The sequence below is a fragment of the Leptinotarsa decemlineata genome, unplaced genomic scaffold (assembly GCF_025532065.1).
Source record: "Leptinotarsa decemlineata unplaced genomic scaffold, Ldec_3_MD MMD2_tig00000010_RagTag_RagTag, whole genome shotgun sequence".
Taxonomy (NCBI): Eukaryota; Metazoa; Arthropoda; class Insecta; order Coleoptera; family Chrysomelidae; genus Leptinotarsa; species Leptinotarsa decemlineata.
In genome coordinates this window covers 9,535,556-9,560,110 of record NW_027412538.1, presented here as the reverse complement: position 1 = coordinate 9,560,110, position 24,555 = coordinate 9,535,556, and the positions used below count along the sequence as shown (strand labels likewise).

General features: G+C 32.7%; 3 protein-coding genes across 7 annotated transcripts in view; 2 read left to right on the top strand and 1 right to left on the bottom strand.

Moving 5' to 3' along the window:
* The window catches only part of LOC111508736 (uncharacterized), a 28,340-nt gene extending 22,330 nt beyond the window's left edge, over nucleotides 1-6,010 (top strand). For both annotated transcript variants that reach the window (XM_074171405.1, XM_074171404.1), the window contains one exon: nucleotides 992-6,010. In XM_074171405.1, the coding sequence (XP_074027506.1) occupies nucleotides 992-1,248 (257 nt within the window). In that variant the 3' untranslated portion in view covers nucleotides 1,249-6,010. The remainder of the gene's footprint in view (nucleotides 1-991) is intronic.
* The window catches only part of LOC111508743 (activating signal cointegrator 1 complex subunit 1), a 144,668-nt gene extending 121,688 nt beyond the window's left edge, over nucleotides 1-22,980 (top strand). Inside the window, exons 2-3 of one of the 2 annotated variants that reach the window (XM_074171412.1) lie at nucleotides 8,040-8,101; nucleotides 21,849-22,980. In XM_074171412.1, the coding sequence (XP_074027513.1) occupies nucleotides 8,061-8,101; nucleotides 21,849-22,947 (1,140 nt within the window). In that variant the 5' untranslated portion in view covers nucleotides 8,040-8,060 and the 3' untranslated portion in view covers nucleotides 22,948-22,980. Of the gene's footprint in view, nucleotides 1-8,039; nucleotides 8,144-21,848 lie in introns of those variants that run through there. The other variant, XM_023164346.2, reaches the window with a different exon arrangement.
* Nmdmc (NAD-dependent methylenetetrahydrofolate dehydrogenase) lies at nucleotides 9,073-23,583 on the bottom strand. Of its 3 annotated transcripts, none has more exons than XM_023164349.2 (6): nucleotides 23,424-23,583; nucleotides 14,302-14,486; nucleotides 10,912-11,182; nucleotides 9,714-9,919; nucleotides 9,502-9,624; nucleotides 9,073-9,319 (listed from the first exon to the last, which is right to left on the bottom strand). In XM_023164349.2, exons 1-6 carry the CDS (start codon nucleotides 23,435-23,437, stop codon nucleotides 9,204-9,206), a joined length of 915 nt encoding a protein of 304 aa, XP_023020117.2. In that variant the 5' UTR covers nucleotides 23,438-23,583; the 3' UTR covers nucleotides 9,073-9,203. The 3 variants fall into 3 exon arrangements, with proteins under 3 accessions (XP_023020117.2, XP_023020116.2, XP_023020119.2); XM_023164348.2 differs by lacking the exon at nucleotides 23,424-23,583 and adding an exon at nucleotides 23,006-23,149; XM_023164351.2 differs by lacking the exon at nucleotides 23,424-23,583 and adding an exon at nucleotides 14,540-14,695.
* Nucleotides 23,584-24,555: the final 972 nt, after the last annotated feature.

The following is a 24,555-nucleotide window of genomic DNA, read 5'->3' as shown; positions in this document are numbered from 1 at the left end:
GAACAATTTCGTACCATTGTAAACAATTGAATTTTGGCATTGGGTGGTTCTGGGGATTAATAAAGGTATATATTGACCATTTGCCCTAATATTATGTGCAGTGTCAGATTTTAATAAATGTAATTTATGCTTTTGAACTAAACTAGTTGATTTTAACACGAAGATTGATGTTAGCGTGAGTATCCTCTGAGGTATAAATAAGGGTTTACATGAAGTTTGATGGTTAACATGGCATATGTATCTCAGTACTCTCTTTTGTAGATTAAAGATCATTGAGAACAAAGCTTGTGAGCAGGCTCCCCAAAATGCTATCCCATTTCTGATGTGAGATTCCAGAAGAGCAAAGTAGGCTTTTCTAGCAATAAGACGACTGATGTCATTTTGAATAACTCTCATAGCATAACACCCAAATGACAATTTCTTTGCCATTGCCATAATATTCTCATCAAACTTTAAATTATGGATTAGTACAATACCTAAGAATCTATAATTGTCAGATTTCATGAGTTTATCATTATCTAGTTGTATTTTGTCAATGTCCCATTTAAATGATAACACTTTAGTTTTCTTAGAGTTGAAGACCATTTGATTGGCATCGCAGCACCTATTTATTTCAGTTAGATCTAAAGAGATCAATTGGCTGAGAGTGTGCCATTTTATCTTCAGTGTGCCATTCTATAGGTGTATCACCTGAAAATAAAGTCAATCTACCACTAATATTCAAGTTAGTGAAATCATTTACATATAACAAAAATAATATGGGCCCCAAGACAGTGCCTTGTGGAATTTACATATTACAGAAGACTAACAATTATCCCTGAAGCTTCAACATAGCATAACAACAAATTACAGTTTACAATTGACGAAAATTCACAAATGATTATTCAGAAATTTATTTGTTCATAAAGGAATTATAAATTTACTTTTCATCGAATCAATAGACAAACACTTTTATGTTATTAACCTATATTGGATTGACTGTTTATTTCAGGAATAGGGAGATTCAAGGGAGGTGCTGACTCTTTTGGAACAGTTAGTTCTAGTTCAGACACCTTGGACACTCCCCCAATGGAAGAGTCGACGCGGAATTCTTCGGAGGGGGTGTACCGTTGGACCCTGAGTAATTGGGGCCAAAGGAAACGTAACAATTCAGGTAGCGTTCGAGTGGATCTAGCCAGTCCCGAAGACGTCACTTTGGACAGTGATAGCACTAGAGTGGTTTTTTGTACGTACGGAACGACAGTATGATAAGTGATTGTGATTTTTTTGGTTCGTATTCTTAAGTCCGAGTTGCTCTCCCAAATAGCTTTAACGATGTAGATCTGATAAGTGATCATTTTTATAGCTCGTAACTAGTATTATTTTTTTTGCCAAAGAATAAGTTCAAAACTTTTGTTATTTTTGTATAAGAGCCATACCACGTTTTTTTAGCGATATTAGAACGATGTTTTGAAAAATAAAACAATTTTGATCTCAACTAAATTCACAAACTCCAAATTTTGTTTGTTAGAAATCTATAGTATTGAATTTTGATTTATGAATAATCAATTCATAGTTGAAGTTACCAAAATTTGTAACAGTAAAAAATATAACGATAATAGTAATTTCTCTAAATGAGTGCATTCATGGGTTTTTCGTTATAAATTTTATTCACTTTTAAAAGTTTCAGTTTTAATGTTTTGTTTCCTACGGGTGTTGCAATGACTTTGATTTCACAAGAAATCTTTATTGAAAATTCTATATAATTTATTACTCGAGTATAATCCATTCATCCTTGATTTTGAACTGAATTTAAAAAAAAATTCAATTGATGAGTCATTGAATTATTGTTCCTTTTCTATAAACATCTACAAAAAAATCACAGATCTATTGAAACGTTTTCATTTGACTGATTATTACTGAGTTAAATTAGTATGCATCAATTTTTTTTTCAATTCAATATTTTTTATTTATATTCTCATTTTTTCTATAATTCGTTTTTTTATGGCATTCATCTGAATGATTGTAAAGCCTTTTGTATGTGGAGGTTCGTCAATCAAGTACGTTTATTTCAAGATTGAAATTTACTTGCTAACTCACAAAATAATTTACCACAAGTATCAGAACCCCTCAAACAAAATAAAACTTTTTCATATATACAATGCTTCTTATCTTATATCTGTTTGTTGTGTCAAATATTCGTAAAAAACAAAATATATTTCACATTGAACTTCTGACTAATAATCAGTCAAAATGTTTACAGGAAAATTTGTATTTATTGTACCTATTTGAAAAACGTGAGTTATTTCGAATGATCATATAGTTAGCGCTAAACAATTGCACTTAGTTTTTTCTACGTTGAAAAATAGTGTACAACATGCACTCTGAATAACTAATATATTATTGATATTATAATAACTGTTTCGAAGATCAGAAAAGCTAGCAATAACCTATTGAAATATACTTAGGGCATATTTGTTAATTTATTTCATAATAAGTCAATCACTTTGAAAAAATTCCTTTTTCAAATTATGCATTTATTTTCATTCTTAGTTGTTCCATACCATTTTTTGATATCTGAATCTGAGAATTCTGTACCCAAAGAATGTATTTTTGAGTAGTGGTCTTGATAGGTTTTCTATGTCGTTTCACTATTAGGTGGGCTGGAAAGTTCGTAGACTAACACACAGATGGCGCTACTGGTTTAAATCTATTGCGTGAAGCAACTTTTGTTAGTTTGAAGAAAATGTTGATATTCATTGCTTTTTGTCGAAAAATAATCTGTTGAAGATAAAAGTTTGACTTGATAAACATCATTCAGACTTCGCACCAGAACCGTTGAGAAGTGGTTTGCTAAGTTTAAACGAGGTGAAATAAACACATAAAAAGAAAGTACAGAAGATGATTTTGGATGACCTTAAAGTGAAGTTGATCAAGATGGCTGATGCTCTAAAGATATGGAAGGAACGTGTTGGACATATCGTGTATGAATATTTGGGTATGCCAAAGCTCTGTTCAAAGTGGGTGCCGCGAGAGCTCACAATCGACCACAAACAACAACTGATGATTCTCAACTGTGTTTAAAGCTGTTCTATCATAAAAAAACCCCAATTTATGACAATGGATGAAACATGGCTCCACTCCAGAATCAAAACGATCTTCATCTGCGGAATGCACGTGGTGAACCGACTTCAAAGTGTGTGAAGGCACAACATTTGGCAAGTAATTTCATGATTACTTGAAAAATGAAAAACCATCAACAGCGACTATTAAAAAGCATTATTGAAGCTTTTGAAGGAAGAAACAGCCAAATTTGAAGAAAAAAAGTGCTGTTTCATCAAGACAATTCACCGTGCCACAAATCAATTAAAACAATAGCAAAATTGTACAAATTTGGCTTCAAATTGCTTCCGCATCAACCTAATCCACCCGATCTGGCCCCCAGCGACTTTTTCCTGTTCTCAGACCTCAATAGAATGCTCGCTAGAAAGAAATTTAGTGCAGATGAAGAAGTAATAATAATAATATTCCTTTATTTTACCATTTGAATGCACAAAGGTTACATAAATGATTAAAAACGTATTTCAGTTACATCGTTACATTGAACAAGGAAATATCAACAATTACAAATTTACTTATACATGTATATATAAAAAACATCAATAATACGGTTTGAAAAATGAAAAATAATAATCATAAAAAAAATAGTCTATGGAATAACAACACTTATGAAGTAGGATCTTTTTCAGCCTTGATTTAAAAATATGAACATTGGGGGATGATTTTATATGATCATCAAGAGTATTGTAGTGTAAACTGTCAAATATACCAAGAGTTATAAAGTATTGACAACAACTGTTTCTCATATCAATATTTTCCATAATTCGAATTGCGTACTTTCGAAGATTGAAGATCCATTTTTTTTTTATAAATTGTTACAAGTATTTTATATTACAATACATAATGCAATTTGGACCAATCATGAAATACAAATCAATTCAGAGAACTAAGATTATAAAAAAAGGAAAGAAGAAAAATCACCTCATAGGTGCTGCTTCGTTCCCTCCTGTTCATATAAGACGACATATGCCTCATCGCTCACAAGTGATTTTGGCGAAATTGAGAACACGTGTGAATCGTGGTATTCATGCCACGTGCCACTATATAGGTGTCTGTAATATGCTGTGTAATGCCTGTTGTAAGTAGCCCCACTGTGATTTGAAAGTGCATATAGATTATAACGACAATGAGCCACATTGTCTGCTGCATAATTGCTCATATCTAATTCATCTAAAGGAAAGTCAATGGGAACATTCGATTTGCCTCTGAATCTTTCCGTTGGAGAGAATGTTTTCAAATGAATTACCAAAATACAGGGAAACTTATAGATTGATAAGGACTTTGTACATACCGGCACTGTTTCTTCAATTCAGTATACCATACTTCATGTGGGAGTGAAAGTGCAAAGTACAGCATAAGCAAGACATTTTTGCTGCTGTGGTCTTTCATATACTTTATGCTGTAGCAATTACATCTCAGCTTATCAGATAATAGACAATCGTTGAAACTGAGGCCTATTTTGAGGCTAAAAACATATCGTACTGTGAAAATAGTATCGAAAAAATGTATGACCGCTATAATCATTGTATCGCCCTTGAAGACAACTATATTGAATAATAAAATCAAATTGTATTGACAAAAATTCTGTTAGCCTGCGACTGATTTTGTTTATTACCGTGTCATTGATATATTACCAGTGGAAAACTTCTTAAGTAAGGAAGAAAACATTGTCAAATATCTGTCAAATCTGTAAGGAAACGTGTACACTATCCACAACAAGAATAAAGAACCTATCTAAAATAACTCACTATCATTATGACTAAAAACGTTTAGTCCTGACAGTGTCAGAAGAGATACATACACTTATTGAAAAATTTTCAGTAAAATATGTTGATTTTTCTTTGCCGGTCAATGGAGAAGTAGGAATCCGAAAAAGTTAGATTTTTTATTTGAATTTTAGTTGGACTACTTTCTAAATCGATAAATTTCAAAGTGATTGGCTTGTCGAGATATATGCAGAAAGTTTCCATATGACAGTTATAATATTTTGTATCAAAAACTTTTAGACTATTCCAGTTAATCATTTCAATGGCATAAGACTAATCCAAGTCAATGGGTGCAACAATCACCCATTGACTTGGAATAAAGACATCTAAAAAGAGCAATAAAACATTGATTACAATTTGGAAGAATAGTTTCAGACAAGATCAATAAAAATATAACCTAAATCAACATAGTGGAAAGTGAAAATAATTTACTTTGACATTTAAATTGTATAAGTAACAAATGAAAACTTGAACACTTTCAGTAATGGTAATATTATAAATAATTCAAACTGTCACGCTGTTCTGAAAAGTGATTGGTACAAAATATTGAAACAATAGTGCTTTGTGGAATCTCTTTAAATAATTATATAGTTTTTTTTTCAACAATTGACGAAGTTTCTCTTCCACAACTTTTTTGTGCCTTGTGTGATATAATTTTTTGAATATACTCATTTTCGTACTCGATAATTGCTATTTTTACAATTATATATTCTTTACTTATATATTTATAGGGTGGCCTAGGATATTCAAAAAAAACTGTAAGGATTCTAGAATATTCTGGGTGTCTTTGGATGGTTTTTATATCGGTGAATCACATTGAGGACGATTTGAATTTTTCTCAAATTAGTCAAAAATTGTAAAACTTTATTGAGGCTGGAAAAAGATATTTTGTCACTAGAATATTTTTGTTATGTGCTTCATTATTTGAAAAATATGTGCCATAGCCTTATAGTATTTTTTCATTCCGTGACTATATATTAATTTTTACATTTTTCTTCCCCTCAAGTTGATTCATCTTGTATATTATTGTGTATGTATTTGCTTATGTGTTTGTTTATATATTTGATTATATTTATAATGCTGTGAATTTTCTGCTATATTTACCTCAAAAAAATAGAAAATAAAAAAAGCATTTCAAGACTGAATTCACTTTTATTCAAAATTCACCATATAATTTTTCTATTTATATAATTACTATCTGTTGCATTTTGAAACTCAATACTCATTTGTCCCTAATTACAGTGATTACTCCAGTTGAAAAATGTCTTCATGATTTTTCATAGTCTTTTTGTGGGTATATAACCTTCCACAATCAGAAAAATAAACAAAGCTAAATCAATAGAGAATTGGCAAATGTGTAATAAAGGGCAAACTGAAAAGTTCATCCTTCGAAAAGTTACTGCGTAATATAAACCACTGAAGTGTCCAATTAGTTACTAACTTGTCCTATTCATATATTTTGCCTACAAGTTTAAAAATCAATTGAAAAAAATTAAATGTTTATAATTGGTTTCCTTTGGTGGTCGACGTTTCGGAAAACAACATTTTTCCGATATCAAAACCTTTCAGAAGTCGAAATGGGGGACTACGTTCGCACTGTATATTTTGAGCATAAAATGGAGAATTAACTAAGATATCCATTGTTTTCTATTTGTTCGCTGTATTCTCGAATAAAATATAAAAATCATGACACTAACTAAAACAAAACTGTAACTAGAGTCTACAGGTAGCAGCCGCAGTAGATAATAATGAATATAATAGTTTCTCAGTAAAATTATCATTGAAACATTAACTTGCCTATACAATATGAGCCTTGGGCTTGTGTTAATAAAATAAAAAATGAAGCCAGATTGTAGCAGTCACACACATCGGGACCAAAAAATGTAAAGCAGCCGTCCACTGCCACTGTATCGCCGGCAGTACCGGGAAGTAGTGACGTACATGACTAAATACACTCTTGCATACTCACCGGTTTTTTACCGACCATTCCAGTCTCGAATGCTCGGTGAAATTGTAGTTACTACGCATTAACTTCGTTTTGGTAGTGCGTGCTAATTACGACAACAAAGCAACTGATTGTTTGACCGATATAAATCCGGTGAGTGTGCAAGCACCCGCTACCAATAAAATATCGGCCGATTTTATACTGGCCGTCCAAAATCGGTGTGTGTGCAACTAGCGTAACATATTTCAGTATTTAATTCACAGAAGTGCTGAGTACAACTCAAGAAACGCAGCCTGGCAATGTCATAATATCAAGTTGACACTTCGATTTTCAGTGTTGTTTATGATTTTGAATAAATTGATCTTTGGCGAAAGAATATTTTTTTTACGTTACCGACTTCGATGCTTGCTCCATCTACCAACATGTGTACAAAGTTCTTCAATTTCATTTTTCGCATTGATACTTTTTGACAAAACAAAAGCGAGTGGGTTAATTCACGAGCGTTTCTGCGAAACCAGAGAGAAACAAATTCAATTTCTCGCGTGGAGAGTTTTTAACAAAACGAAGGCGAACCGGTTAATACGTCAGAATTTCTATGCATCTTTGTTATTCTCTAGTTTTGCACGAAGATACATAGAAACACTGGTGTTCTAACACGTGTGTACACGTGTTGATAGATGGTGCAAGATTCGAAATCTGTCGCGCGTTTTTTATATTTTGTATCTTCAATTAATGTGCCATTAGGTAAAAATCTTTCACCAAAAATCAAGTTATTCAAAAATTGAAACAACATTGAAAATTGAAGTGACAACTGACATTGTCAAGCTACGTCACTTGAATTATACTCAACACCTATGTGAATGAAATGCTGAAACTTATTCGATCCATATCTTTATCAAGAATGCCATAGGTCGATAATTTTTGACATATTATTTCGTCACATAAAATTCTAAAATTTATTAGATCTGTAGCATTTTTCTACGTAATCAATTCCAAAACAGAATGACCCAAAAACATATAGGTACTCCATTATCTTTCAAAACCTACAACTAGTGCGATTATGCATTCATATTTTTTGCCAGGAATTAAAACGTTACCGGTGTATTAGTCATATTTGCCAATATGTCATATATCTCTTTTTAATATGGGTGTCAATGGTTTCTTTCTATTCCCAGTCACCCACCATATACAAGTAAACACTTCTACCACCGTATAGAAATGTTTACGGTGGTTTCCTAGTCCAACTTTCCATGTCTATTAAACACATTTGTAACTATTTTTTCACAAATAGGTATAATATCTGAGGTTTTTCCCGATAAATATTCTGACATTTGTGAGTATAATACGTAAGATACTTTTTCCAGTAGTTAGTACCATTTCCAATATTCTTTTGTAAAAACAAAAGTCATAACCTAATCATATTCTTTTGAATGGAGTGATTGAAGGATGTTCAGTTTTCTTTTATAAAAACTACACCATTACAAGTGAAAATATGTAATTAACTGGATATTTTATTCTAACATGAAACTAATTGCAACTCTGACAGACATTAATGAATCAATTAATTTTTGATCTTGTTTCATAATTTGTATTACTTCCTTTTTTTATATATTAACAATTTCAATAATATACAATATAGATTAATTAAGTTGGATTTTTTTGAAATTTTAGTGCATGGTGGATTCATGCATCAGTTTCAACTAGAGGGAATACATATTTTCCATTTGTTACTACTTGCATGAATTTTGTTATTTAAAATCTGTGATCCAAGACTCAGGACTACTGCATAAATTCATCTTGAGAAATTGAATTATTTTGTGGTGTTCATAGTATATAGGAAACCATTTCTCTTAGAAAACTGTATTAAATATTGTAAGATTTCGGATGAGATTCTTGCAAATCGTGTATCAGTGAAAATAGCATTCTAGGGTCATATTTTGTGAAGGAAATTAGAGTTTTTTTTATCGACAACATTGACATATTACATTCCAAAACTCCTTTGACATCTGTCCAGGAAGTCTAGAAATAAAGCATACGAGCGAAGAAAAAACTGCAAGTTACTTTAAAATTTTTCAATTCTAAAGACGAAAGCAGAAACGTTAAACAGTATCAATATAAAGTGTTTCATAATGCATTAGTGAATTTAACTATGATTCAGTTATTCATTGATATACCTTGTATTATTTTGGTCTTTGGAAATCCTCTTTTGTTCATAGTACATTTCAAAAAATTTCTTGATGTCTGACAAAAAAACAAATATAATAAAATCAATATATAATTTATTAAAAAATCTTTATACAACAATAAATTACAAACACTATAATACTGAATTTACAAACTCTAACAATTTATGTCATAATTAGTGTGTCATAAATAAAAAAAAGTTAATGTCGTTAGTTATTAACTAAGCCTTTAGCAGCTTTCAATGTGTTAGACATAAGCATTGCTACTGTCATTGGTCCAACTCCCCCAGGTACAGGTGTGATATGTCCAGCAACATCAAAACAACCTGAAAAAAATGAAAATTTTATGAAAAAACTACAACATCCAAATAACCATGTTGAACTAACATACTCTTGAAATTCAACAGAAAAAATAAAAATAGGACACATTATCGTTTTGACAATTACTGAGGAACCCAAATCCCTTTGATACTTTCAATTAACTTGCTACTGTAAACTATAAACTCACCTTCAAAGTCAACGTCGCCGACTATTTTTGTCTTTCCATCGATAGTAGGAATCCTAGTAATTCCAACATCTATGATACATGCTCCAGGTTTGACCATATCTGGTTTTATCAGATTAACAACCCCTGAAAAAAATTCAATTGATGAAAAAAATTAATTTTTTTGTTATAGTCAACTCTATTATTTCATTATCTGCACCAATAACTCAACATACCTGTTGCACTGATGATAATATCAGCCCTCTTTGCAAAATATGTCAACTCTTCTGGAGGAGTGTATCTGTGACAAACGGTAACGGTTGCGTCAAAACCAGGATATTCGTTTCTTCCATCCGATTGGAGTAACAACTGTATAGCTTGGCCTACATTTTTAGATCTTCCGCAAACAACAACATTTTTTCCAAATGTTTTCACATGTGACCTGAAAAAAAGTTGATTTAATTTTAAGTGAACCTTAAAAAGTTGGGTAGCTATATAAATAGGTTATTTTACATCAGGTCATTGTTGAAAGGATAAGTGTATTGTAAAATAATTTTCTTAATGCAAGTTTAGATGATCACAGATCATTAAAATCAGCATTCAATTCTAAAAGATTTGGGTATACTAGATGGGCTGAAGAGTTCGTAGACTAACACACAGATGGGGCTACAAGTATTGAATCTATATGATTTTTAGTTAACCCTAACCTTCAAAAGACAGGTGTACAAATTCAACAGCTGTTAGTTTGAAGAAAATGGATAAAAAAGAATTTTGTGTGTTGATAAAGCATTGCTTTTCGGCGAAAAAAAAAACTGTTGAAGCCAAGGCTTGGCTTGATAAACATTATTCGGACTTTAAAATGGATGATGAACAATGGATAAAACATTTCACTCCAGAATCAAATGATTGTTATCGACTATCTTGAAAAGGGAAACCCATCAACAGCGACTGTTACATACAAAATCGCGAAAAAACGATCTTATTTGGAGAAAAAGAAAGTACCGTTTCATCAAGACAATGCAATGTGTCACAAATCGATGAAAACGATGGCGAAGTTGCATGAACTGGGCTTCGAATAGCTTCCGCATCCACCATATTCTCCAGATCTGGCCCATAGCGACATTTTCTGTTCTCAGACCTCAAAAGAATGCTCGCGGAAAGAAATGTAGCGCTGATGAAGAGGTAATCGTCAAAACTGAGGCCTGAGACAAATGGTATCAGAAAATTGCATGATCGTTATAGAATAGAATATAGCCTTATTTTCAGGAATGACAATCATAGTAAACGTATATCTAAGAGAATCTCGCAGTTATCAAAATGAAAGAAAATAGTGTCAGGTACAGTGTTTTTTTATATGTACCTTTGTCCAATAATATGATTGAAGCAAGAAGTTAATGAATGAATAATAAATCCGAATTAATTAAATCTTTTCACCTTTTTATGAGTTCAACCACTCCCAATGCAGTGCACGGCACGAATGTATCAGTGCTCGCCGCCAATTTGCCCATGTTCAGGGAATGGAATCCATCTACATCTTTCCTAGGGTCCACAGCATTGCAAACCTCCCTCTCTCGTATATGATTCGGAACAGGTAATTGAACTAAAATTCCATCGACTGATGGATCTTCATTGAGTTCCTTGATTTTATTCAACAATTCTTCTTCAGTGAGATTATTGGCTAGTTTCAAAGTAGTACTATTTATTCCTGGAATTCAAGTCAAACTCGTTCATTAACTTGTGGCGGAAGAAATTTGTACTTCATATAAAATTGAACAAAACTAATCAAACAATCGACTGCATTTATTCCTGAAGGATGATTCCTAATATTCCAGACAAAAATTGCATTCTGTGGGCATATAGTATAATGACTGAATTTTTTTAAGTACTTCATTTTGCAATTACAGTGTTGAAAGTTGTACAATATACGTAGAAATAGTTTTATTCATCAGTAAAATTTTCACACATACACAATTACAAAAATAAATACATGAGAAAACTTACTGGACTAGTAAAAAAAGTAAAACGCTAGAAGCGTTTGATCTTGAATAAATTTAAAAAAGATTACATGTATAAAAGAAACTATGTCATTTATTTAAGCACTGAAAGCAAGAAACTCATCCAAACGGTAGAAGCAGTTATCCAACAAGTAACCGTATAGTTTATTCCTCATTACAGTTCTACTTTTATTAATCCCTATAAAAGTTGTTATTTTATTGAAGCATTCAATACCCAAGTATTTTGGGAACTCTGACTCACACTCAAGCGAGAGTAGGGGTGGTATAAAGTATCTTCACCCCGAGAAGCGTATTATGTATATCAGAGTTTTTTGGATATAGGTGTTTATTATCATAGATGAATAACACTAGCTGTAATATGTAGAGGCACGGCAATGGTGAGATGCTAAATTTTTTAAACAGTGGTTTACTAGAGTCCAGTGGACGAGACTTGTCCATACAGAGAATCACTCTTTTCTGAACCTTAAAAATGCGGTCAGTATATGCAGAGTTACCCCAGAAGATCAATCCATACTGTAGCCTTGAGTGTACCAGTCCATGATACATGAATGAATAACTGTAGAGACAGTGTCTCGCATGTTAGCTTTTGATCCAGGAGTATTCTTGAAAATCTAGCTACCTGACAGTATTCCAGAGTTTCATCACACATATTGATGTTCATTAGATCTGGATTTGAGGTACCGTCTTTTGGTAAGAAATTGATAAACTTGGTTTTCTTTATATTGCAGACAAGGTCATTGTCTCTACAGTATTTACTGAATTCATTACATGCATAATTACCCAAGTTTACCAGACTTTCCAAGTTTTTATGGGCTAGGAGTATATTTGTGTCATCAGCTTGAAGTACCATTCTATTTGCTGTGGTACACGTATCATAGATGTCATTTGAAAATATTATAAAAAGAGTTTGCCCCAATATAGACCCCTGGGGCACTCCTAACTCAGCACTCTTACAGACAGATTTGCTATTATTTATTACTGTATTCCATAATTACATTTGATGGAAAGTTCAAAGGAAATATAGTACGTTCTTCATTACAGATTTACTTGACATGTGTCAAGTCTATTTTATTTTATCCATGATAATAATTATTGAATTTTCACAATAAATTTTGTTTAAAATGTGTTTCGCTACATGGTAGCTTTATCAGTTACTGTTACATCAAACTATTCTACAGTATCTTTTAAATAACAATAGGTAATGACCAAACTTATTAGATAAATTAATAAATCTAGTAAAACAGGTAGATTTTGAATAAACAATTAGGTACAATATATTATTACTTCTACAATTATTAACATTTTACGAGAACAAGTTCAATAATGGCGAATGAATGACTTCCTGTTGGTCGTTTAAATCATTTAATTGATTGATTTCCAGAGATTCTAGCAGGTTTAACTTTTTCCTTTATTTTCTGTATCTAATATATTGTAGTCGACATAGTCCATATTTTATTGAATAACACTTATACACCTCAAAATTCAACAAAAAGTATGCTTAATTCAAATCTAAAGAAATGAACTTTAATCGTTCAAGCCAGTCTCGAATATACCTACACAGTAGGTTGAAACCGGTCTGCAAGTGTGCCCGTTCCAAAATTGAAGGTCGACTCTTTCTGTTGTACTGCCAATTGCATATGCAGGAAATCTTCTGTGAAGATTCCTGCACTGACGCCTGTCGGATATAATCCAACGCCCTTCGTGGTATTAGCCAGGGGAGTAGTTGTTTTCTGATGGCGTCAGTCCATTCAACCTACTGTGTAGGTATATCGAGACTGGCTTGAACGTTTAAAGTTCATTTCTTTAGATTTGTTTACTGCCAGTCTTGAAGCATAGCCCACTGACTAATGAGAAAGTTTTTCTTCCTTATTCAGAGGAATCGGTCAAATTACGGATATGCAGTAAGTTAGTACCTCATCCACTAGATGGAGTGACATTTTGTTGTTTCGCTCCAACTTAGGAAGAGGAATGAAATACTCTGAAAAAATTCCAGTTTTCAATTATGGAATATTATTGACTTTAGGTCGATGATGGCCACTATCTCGCACTGATGAGTGGCTAATGAGCACGAAACCGGTCTGCAAGTGCGCCCGTTCCAAAATTGAAGGTCGACTCTTTCAGTTGTATTGCCAATTGCATATGCAGGACATTTTCTGTGAAGATTCCTGCACTGACGCCTGTCGGATACAATCCAACGTCCTTCGTGGTGTTAGCCAGGGGAGTAGTTGTTTTCTGATAGGCGTCAGTCCATTCAACCTACTGTGTAGGTATATTCGAGACTGGCTTGAATGTTTAAAGTTCATTTCTTTAGATTTATTCACTGCCAGTCTTAAAGCATACCCCGCATTTTTCAATTTTACTTCTTTTCAAAACTTAAATCCATTCAAAATACGCAAAAAAACTGCATATAGACAATATGCAATGTGCATTGAATAATAAAAAGAATGAGAAAGTTTTATTTATATTTTGTTTGGCACAAAATAAAAAATAATCGATATCATATTTTCTTGAAACTTAAAAGTTATGACTTCATAAATCAGAACAAATCATCTGTGTTTTTTTATTTACTATCCATTATAATAATTACAGAGATTTTGCAATAACTTTTATTTTAGACGTGTTTTGCTTTATGTATGGGGAATTATTCATTCATTTCTCATCAACTATAAACTAAGAATATTCACTCAATAAAAATAAAATTAGTCATTTTCGCAAATTCAAGTAATCAGTTAATTATTCTTCAAATAAAATGACAGTAGTCATTCCAAAAAATCAAGTAGATTGAAATTTATATTCAAATAATACTCACCGACTTTTTTGGCGGCAATCATCTTGTTTTGAACATATTTCTTGCTGGCTGGATCTTCGCCTACCAAAATTGCAACCAAACATGGTGGACGGTGTCCTAAACTCACCCATTCATCTATGTCGACCCTCAATTCCTTCTGGACCTCTTCAGCAATTTGTTTTCCATCAATAATTTTTGAACTTACCCTAGAAAAATAAGAATGTTTGAATTTCATTTCAATGTATATGATGATCATTACCTCCAACGCATTTCTGAATCAACTTTCAAAAATCAAATCAATAGATCAATTCTATAAAGCTTCTGAATGTTTTATGATCGGAAATCAGTTTCTTGGAGATATTTATATAAAAAAATGACGAAATAATTACGTCAGCAACTTCGAAAATAGTACTGGGGGAAAATAAGTTAGAAAATTCTCTTTATCAGTTATTGTCGTCACATAAGGTTATTACCCCATTCAATTTTGTTTTGATACCAATCGAGCTAATAATTTTGTGCAAAATATTTGTTCAAGTACTGTGACATAATTGATTTCCCCACATCATAGGTCACATTGAAAGATACAGAAGTGAATCATCTTAGATTTCCCTATTTTTGCAGTGTGGTTCCGAACAATTTTGAAGCTTATACAAGGTGTTTCAAAAAATAAGGTGAATTTTCATTATCCCCAAAAAATATTTAGTTATTCTTCAATATAATAATAATTGCTTTTATTGACAAAATGCAGTACAACATATAGTAGATATAAAAAAAACAGGCAGTTCTTGAATGATATCCTACATTTCAACCGTTTTCATAACAATAATTACCAATGAATTATAATTATTAACCACTTATGCTATCACCTATCCTTATTTCGTTCAATGAACGACAATGAAAAAACAATAAAAAAAAAATAGAAAAATGTTAACTAATAATTCGCCTACAAGACGATAATGAAAACTAGTAAAGAAACAGAAAAATGTTGGCTAATTATTTTACCTAAAATCAGATATTTGCTTGTATATACACATAGGCATTCATATACACACATATATAAGTGGATCATTATTTACAGCTAGACAATAAATTTGGTAGAAAAAATTCATTCAAAAGTAAATCATCTTTCAGCTTTTTTCTGAATTTTGCAGGCGACAGTGACTTCAATGAGTCAGGGAGTCGATTATACAGCCGAGATATATTATATGAAAAGGAGCATCGAAATAATGAAGTTTTATAGGATGGAGTGGCTAGATGATGTTTGAATCTCAAGTTCATGTGATGAACGTCGGTGCGGAAGCTGATCTTTTCATAAAGATAACTCGGTACTTTCGTAGAGATTATATTATGAAATGCAAGAGTGGAATATCCTTCAGGGCTCCATATTCAGCCATCCTAGACTACTCAAACGATGAGAAATATGTTGTTGCCTTTTTGTTCCAGTGATAAGTCTTGTTGTTGTTGTTGTCTTGTTGTTGGACTGTCTATTGAGAATCTCCCTATTCGAATATATAGTTTTCAAGCTGCAATATCCCCTTTTCAGGATTAGTGAAACATGAGGTGAAAATCTGAGAGACTGATCTATTGTGAGATCAAGATTTTTTGTGCTTTTCTTTAATGTCCCCCCTCCCCTTTATTTTTTGGACGGGTCAACTCACAAAAATTGAAATTTGAGATAATGAAATTAATGCATGAATACTTTATTTTGAAGTGAAATTGACAGATTAAACATACAAGATGGCGACTGGGCGCCATCTGTGAAAAAATTAAATGGAAAGGGGGGTCTTGTGACACATCACTTTGAAGCTCCTGACGAATGCTTCACAACCCTAGAATATGATATCAATATTTTCAACTACTACAAAACAGCGGAACTTTTAATAATTGCTTGAATACATTGACATTCAACTACATAATATGGTATAATAAGCTTGATGTCAGTTCAGAAGATGCTCGAAATGGTTGCCTTGAACTTCTTAACATATGAACAGCCTATCCGATATTTCACGCCGAACATTATCGAACACATCAATATCTCTACAAATATTTATTATTCTCTGTCGTATATCCAATATTGAAGCAGGTTCAGTATTGTACACCTTTTGCTTCAAATAGCCCCATAAAAAAAAGTCCAAAGGTGTCAAATCTGGCGGGCGGGCTGGCCATTCTGTAGGACCTCGACAGCTAATCAAACGACCGGGAAAAGTAGTATCCAAATGGTGGTGTTCCATCTTGTTGGAATACAATATCCATATCGAATTCATTAAGATTCGCTTGGACGATTTCAGTGATGAGAGGGTCAACACCATATTCAAATACAGTTCCCCTGTTGAATTTTGATCAATAAATAGAGGTCCTACAATACGGTTTCCCAATATTCTTGCCCAAACGTTAATTTTTTCTGGATATTGGGTATGTGTTTCCTGGAAAACGTGAGTGCCACTCCAATAACGTCAACTTTGTCTGAGAACATTGCCGTTAAAAAAAAGTACATTCGTCAGTAAAACAAATATTGTGGAGATAGGTAGGATGTCTTGCAATGGTTTCCGTCATGATTTCGCAGAATTCTGTTCTTCGATCAGGGTCTCTTCAGTTAATTGGTGTACCATTTTAATTTTGTATGGATGATACTTATTTCTCTTCAAAAGTCTCTATACAGTAGGAGACACCTCACAAACATTCGCGACGGAATAAGTAGACTGTTCAGAATTTAATACCATCTCACCAATTATTTGCACTGCCTGTTCTTCCGGAACGGACGGATGACCCGGGAGCTTTTTTGTTATGTACGGTTGTCGTGAATTTGGATACAAGTTCCCTCAAATATTTTCTACAGATAAGATGATTCGAAAAACGTTCATTAAAAATCCGTTCGGTCTCCTGAAAGTTATGCGTCGCACAGTAAATAAAAATAGCTTCAATGTTATCTTCCAATGGACGAGAATTGATGGCGTCCAGTCGCCATCTTGAAAATTTCATCTGTCAATTTAATTTCAAAATAAAGAATTCATGCATTAATTTCATTAGGTATCCCAAATTTCAATTTTTTGAGTTGACCCGTTCAAAAAATAAAAGGGGGAACATTAAAGAAATGTCCTGTATTATTCAGCTTTTTTCAAATCCTCGAAGTAGTTTTATTAAGCACCTTTTGGTATGTCTTTAAACTCTCTTAGCGATTCGGTTGGTTTTTATGTCCTCAATTCGTCGCAAAACAGCGACCTTGCCTTCAATCTTAGGAACAGCGAAATATCGCATGGGTGTAAATCTGGTGAATACGGTGGCTGAGGCATGATTACGGTCTTGTTTTTGGCAAAAAAATACGAACAAGCAATGACGAGTACGCAGGTGCATTCAGCAACTTGGAAAGAACTTCGCTGCAACACGCTTCATGTCCAAAATTTACGATAAAATTTCATGGCATGAGCCAATCGATATGCAGACATTTTCAGAAACTTCTCTAATAGTGATTCGACGATTTTCCACAACAATTTTCTTCATTGTTTCAACATTTTCATCGGTTGTTGATTTGCTGGGGCGTCCAGGACGAGCGTGATATCTTCTCGACCTTTTGTGAAAATCTTCTACCATTTGTGAACATTTTTCTGACTCAGATTACAGTCACCACCACTGTCAAAATTTCAAGTGTTTTGGAGCACTTAATTCCGTTTTTCACACAAAATTTGATGGAAATTCTTTGACGTAGCTCGCGAAATTTGAACATTCACTATATTTTTGGCACATACCTCGTATACTTGCTTATTTTTAACATGAAAATTACATCTTGTAAACAAAGTAACACCTGCGGTGTCGTTATAAAAATACACCTTACTGAAGATTCACATTGGAAGGTTGGGATGGCGCGAGTGGTTTGAGCCCCGAAGCCGAAATATCCATTTTCACTGCTTATCGTCCAACCCGTGATAGAAAACGCACAATAAAGGGTATGACCTCGTTAATCCTTAGCTCGCACACGTTTCAACTTTTGAGAGTTGTCGTTCGTAGAGGCGCGAGAGCTGGTTAACGCAAAAATAGATTTTTCAATTCAATTCCTTACTGAAACCGTATTTGTGAATCGCGGATAATTGTAGATTATCGGTTTGAAAACTCATCCCTAACAGTTCTTTGAATACTATAGAGTCTAAACAATAGTGAGGCCAATATCACTCCCAACAGTACCTCCACTTAATCAAAAACTCGTCTTGGTTTTTCACAGTTTGTCTTCAATCGAGGATCGCCTGTCCATTAGGCTGAAACAGTTGTTAACCGGTGGTTCTTGCATTGAAATCAAATTGTGAATGATCTGAATAGTACTAGTTTATTTATCTAATTCATTTTATGGAATTATTTTCCAGGAGCTTGACTGTTTTTTAACCGATTGGCCTACTGCCAGAAACTAATGAAATCAGAAGGAAATTTAAGTGAATCAAATACATTTTTTGCTCTATTACAATAATTGAAGTTCGCAGAGAAATTGCAGATAATTTATTCAATGACTTTTTCATACTTTCCTCAAGAGTTAGATACATTTCCGATGAAAATAAAGTAGTCAATTCCTGTATTTTCTGATAGCTCATAGTGTGGATTATTCTGGGATGGCCCTATGTAAAGGGGTTACATTTGAAAAAAACTGTGAAAAAATTGATCCCGAGTTTTGTTTACCCCCGTAGAGAAAAAGCGCCGTTCGGTAAACTTATGAAGACGAAATGAAAAGTCACTATCCCCAATAATATTCAGTTGAAATATTTCCTCATTCCATTTAATCGAGTATAAGATATTTGGTGTTGATGAACTCATTTTTTAACGTAAATGGGGAATGTTCCTCCTGACGAAAATCAAGTAGTTTTCATAAAAGAGCTCTAAAACAACGCATTTTGAACTTATCATTTCAACCTTTTTCTTGAAAAAATTATTTAAGTACTCAAAAAAGAAGAATGAAATAATGCATTCAACATTTAAAGGGATTCGTTTCTATTGCACCATTTGGCAACATCGGTTATAGCTAATAAAGGACAATGAATTTGTTACCTGTATGAGACAAACAAAGATGACATATTTCAGAGGCGTGCTGTTCTGTTTACTTATGTTCCGAGATATTCTGTGACATATGACATTTTGTGCACCTAACCATCTTCCTCTATATAAATAAATGATTTATACAGATGATTTTCCTTTTTTAAAGTAGAATACGTATAAATTATTTCAACTTGATATAGGCGCTGTTGCCAATATGTGAATTAGAAACAAATCCCTTTAAAAATTAAAACCCAACATTTGAAACATCCCAATTTGAATACTTTTCGAAGTAAATTTGAAAAATTCATGAATCAAACTCAACCTTATTTTGTTCAAACTTGCATTTGCTGTAATAACCCAATTTGAGGAACATTCCCCATTTCATTATAACTTTTGAACCACCCGGTATAAACCCAAACAACAACCATAAGGCATCATTCTTCTGGTAACAAAATATCTTATCTCATGTATTAGGATACTAGTTTCTGAATTTATTTTTAACTTTAGAAGAAGCAAAGCATGTGGTAAACCGTTAAAAGATTATATGTAACAAATAAAGTAATTTACAAAATCATAAATAATTTTTCTAGTAAACTTGACCCCTGAAGTGAGGTGTGAACGAGAAATCTTATGATGAAAATAAACCAAACAGATAATGATAAAAGACGAAACTTAATGAGTACTTGCATAATACTGTTTTGTATGAAGAAACTTACAGCATCATTCTTTATTAAAAAATAAGCCTGAGTTTGAACATATTTATCATTAACGTCAGTATGGTCACATTGAGAAAGATTTATTACGACCAAACAAATCCTTTATTTTTTTGTTTGTTTATTTTTCAATTTATATTTTTTCTGTTTTAGTCAGTTCATATATATATATATATATATATATCATATATACAGTGTATTTCCTTAATGTCCCCCCCTTTTATTTTTTGAACAGATCCACTCAAAAAATTGAAATTTGGAATAATGAAATAAATGCATGAATACTTTATTTTGAAGTGAAATTGACAAATCAAAGTATCAAGGTGGCGACTGGGGCGCCATCTGGGAAAAAAATTAAATGAAAAGGGGGTCTTGTGACACATCATTTTGAAGTTCCTGACGAATACTTCACAACCCCAAAATATGAAGTCAATATCTTCACCTTCTACAAAATGGCGGAACATTTAATAATTTCCTGAAGACAACAAATTAATATCGAAATTTCTAGAAATTTTCATTTTTATCTGCCATATGGCAATTCCAACAACCCGATAAGGCTTGTTGAGTTATTTTTTATTTATAAAAAACGACAAAAAATGTTAGTACGACAATGAACATCATTGTTTAAAAAAAAATCTGTTTTTCTGGTAATCAGCTGTCGACTCCATACGAACGACAAGTCTCAGAAGTTGAGAAACTTGTGCGAGCTAAGGACTAATGAGGTCTTACCTTTTAACGTGTGACTCATATAATATATGAATTAATTAATGGCATCACCGATTATCAAAATAGAATGCGTCTCCTACAAGAAGTCCTGAAGAACGATTTCAAATTAGAAGGAAAAGGAGTATATATTGCTCCAGATCTCTCTCCAGAACAAGCTAGAGCAAAACATTTGAATGCGAAAATCAAGTAAAAATCTCCAATTGTTAACGGAAATACATACAACTTCAACTAATTGAAAGAATCTGGAATTCTAATCACAAAACAAATAAAACAAAATACTCAAATCAGTAAGAGTAAAAAAACAGAAAAATAACAAGATTTGAAATCTGAAAAATGCCCGAATTCATCACCAGTAGAACTGAAATTAGAAAAAAAGAAAATTCAAAGCTCTAACTCTACGTCAAGTGAAAAACTTACTTCTTCAAGAATTCTCCGCAAGCAAATATAACACTGGTTCTTTTTCTTTAATTTTATATCTTGAATAAAAAAGTGTATATTTCATTTATGTTTATAATCTCCACTCCAGTTCAAAATAGAGATGGAATTTGAATTTATTATAAAACTATTGACTAGTATATATCTTGAAAAAAATAGATCAGTATTTGCGAACCTTTAACTTTCCGGAATATAAAAGCATCGAGATTAATAGTAAAAATAAATTAGATTGAGTATTGAAAACAGTATTATCATCATAATTAGGATGTGAATTAGGCATGGGGTACAGTGTCATGGGTACTGTTAATTCAATTTTTATTGCATATACAATATTCTTGGAAAGTTTATGATCTTGATAAGCTTTAATCACTTGTTTTCTAAATATATTAGTGATTTTCTACTTGTAGGATTATATTATATTAGAGGTCAATATCACATACAAGCTACAGGCTTCAGTGATCTTCATGTTTACTTAAAGGTTTGGTTTCTGTAAAATTTCTGGAAAAAACATTATGTTATGTATCATACTTCTTCCTCTAAGGACTTTCTCATCCTTTGTCTAATAACTTTTGAAATTAAAATAATTTTACTCAGGCAGTTTTTAAAGTAATATATTTTTCAATAGACTTTTCAATATTAATTTCACTTATGTAAATAACTATTTTTTATTTGGATTTTCAGATATATATCGAAACACGAATCCATTATGAAGAAAAAACAATTTCCAGATTTTTTCACCGAAAAAGGACCCATACAAACAATAGTAACACCGCTTAATTTTGGAAACAGTACATACTGGATGTCTTCCGTTTTAACTGAACATAATGTTGCGCCTCAGCCTACTTACATGAAACCATATGATGACAATGAAGGGGGCTTATTGGACTGCGGAGAAATTGAAGAAAATTATGAAATAGTTTTAACAAAGTCTGGGAAGTTTATGACCTCATTTTATGTACCTTCTGCATTGCTTTCTTACATAATTGGCTCAAAGGGTTTGAAATTGAAGAGTTTGCAGAAAAATACTAATACACTGATTAAGGTACCTAAACTCAACGAAAAAGGTGAGATTAAGATAACGGGAGACACTGAAAGAAAAGTGGCATCAGCTCGAACTCAGATTTCTATGATCGTAATGCAAAGAAAAGATAAGTTGCCTATTAGCCACTTTGTGTCCATACCAATTGTTTCGGAGAATATTAGAGAGAAATACAAACGTTTTCAAGACGAAATTCTCAATGTAATGTCTAGAGGCGTAACTCAATCCATTTTTCAACAGCCCGAAAAACTGCACCTAACAATCTGTACACTCACTCTACTAGACGATGAGGAACTACATACCGCAAAACAAGTATTGGATACTTGTTACAAAGAATTCATATCCAACATCCTGGACAGTAAACACTATAAAATCCATCTAGATGGAGTTGAAATCATGAATGACGATCCTAGTAGTGTTAATGTTCTTTACGGAAATGTTCGAATGGATAGTCCAGAGGAAAACGAAAAATTGCAGGAAATATCTGACAAAATCTCTGAATACTTCTACAGATCAGGATTAGCAAAAAAGCAATATGATAACGTTAAGCTCCATGTTACTCTGATGAATACTAGTTTCAGAAACTCTGGGGAGAAACAGGAGAGTTTTGATGCAACCAATATTTTGAGGAAATATAAAAATTATTATTTTGGGTCTGTTGACTTGAAAAATATTCATCTATCAGTAAGATTCACGGGTAGGAATGAATATTATGAGTCTGCACTAGTGATAGATATTTGATGAATTTTCAATAAAATTATTTTGATAAAGCAATATAGTATTTTCAAGACCTTTTTACCTCGAACTTGGCACAGGAACTTGCTTTAGTATGTTATTAACAGCTGATATATTATTTTGTACAAATTTGATTATTTTTGAGGAAAGTGACATTTTTTCCAAGCCGCATTCAAAACAAAATTTATATTTTTTAGGTTAGGTTACAACAAAAGTGTGACCTAATTTTTTAACCTCGTGTCAAGTCAAGACTCAAATATCGTAAAATAAAAATACATTCTCTCAGTAGGAATTGACTAGTACATTTCATTAATTAAAATCGTTGCTGGGGGCATCTCTCATGCTCGAAGATAAAGAGTTCAGGAAAAGGTCATAAGATATCAACAGTATGTATTTCGAACAGACTTATACACAGTGACCAAAATTTACCATTACATTGAGATAACTTGTGAATTTTATTCGTTAAAACCGAAATAACTTACCCAGACGTACACATTTTTTCTGATTTGTTGGGATATAGTTGAGACCAAGACGAGGAAAATGACAATGACCTTTTTTTTCTTTTTTACAAGCACCTCCGAAAAAATAAAGATGGCGTTAGTATAGCAGAGTTTTTACAGGTGGTTATCTGAGGTCTTATCATTAAAAAAAAGCATGGAGTTTCACTGAAAAGCATTAAGTGAATTTCAAAAAAGTGATCTAGTGAATTTTGGAACTACCTGAAACCTCCATGATTTATCATTATTTATTGTGGCGGCTCACCGAAGTAAACAACCATTGACAATAGACAGATTGGAATAGTGTTATACACAGGGTTTTATATTCCCATGCAAATATTTTTTGGTATTCTCAAAGTGGCTTAATGCGCCTCAATGGAAGCAAAAGCCATTAACATAGAGAGAGAGAGAGAAGTGCAAATGGAATAGATATTCCCATAGGAAAAAAATTACGTATCTCTTGGAATAAATACCTAAATATTGTTAACCGTCCAATGAAATCACTGGAAATCTTGGGAAATTTTGGATTAATATCTATTGAAAAAACCTCTCCCTCACAAGAAGAAAAATGCTGGTTCGTAAAAATTTATAATTCTTCCATGCGAACCAAAATACAAACGGATTGGTTCAAATTTTTCAAAAATTGAAAATGATTGTGTCTTGTATACTTTAACGAGTGTTGGCCAACCTGAAAGACAATACGACAGAAAAATAAGTTTGGGATTTACAAAATAAGCTGTGTGAATTGCGATAAAAAGTCATAGATAACGACTACAGAACAAGTGAGGAATGTTTGCAAATGTAGAGACTGGTACATGTTAATAAATTTTTAGATGCCTTTTAAAGTTTAGGAATTGAAAAATGTGGAATGAGTTCTGTGAACTGTGACAAAGGTCCTATTCCTTATTGCACTCTTACGTAATCACAAGTTGAAAACAGGTGGAGATTAGATACAGATCAGGTAGCATTGGGAACTAGGTATTGATTTAATGACCCTCATCGTGTGAGATAATGATTCGTCTGTATACGTAAAGAAATTAGCAGAGTCAATAGAAGTGGTGGTCTTATCTCCTTATGACGCTAACTTGGTTAGCGAGACGCACTTCGAGAGAGAGCA

Bases quoted from the DNA above. Each gene is read 5' to 3' on its own strand.
- Nmdmc (XM_023164348.2), bottom strand. From the start codon at position 23,097: ATGTCACTTTCCTCAAAAATAATCAAATTTGTACAAAATAATATATCA. The intron at 11,183-14,301 runs GTGAGTATTATT...CTTGAATTCCAG, and splicing joins GATTGCCGCCAAAAAAGTCG to GAATAAATAGTACTACTTTG. The intron at 9,920-10,911 runs GTGAAAAGATTT...ACTTTTTTTCAG, and splicing joins GTGGTTGAACTCATAAAAAG to GTCACATGTGAAAACATTTG.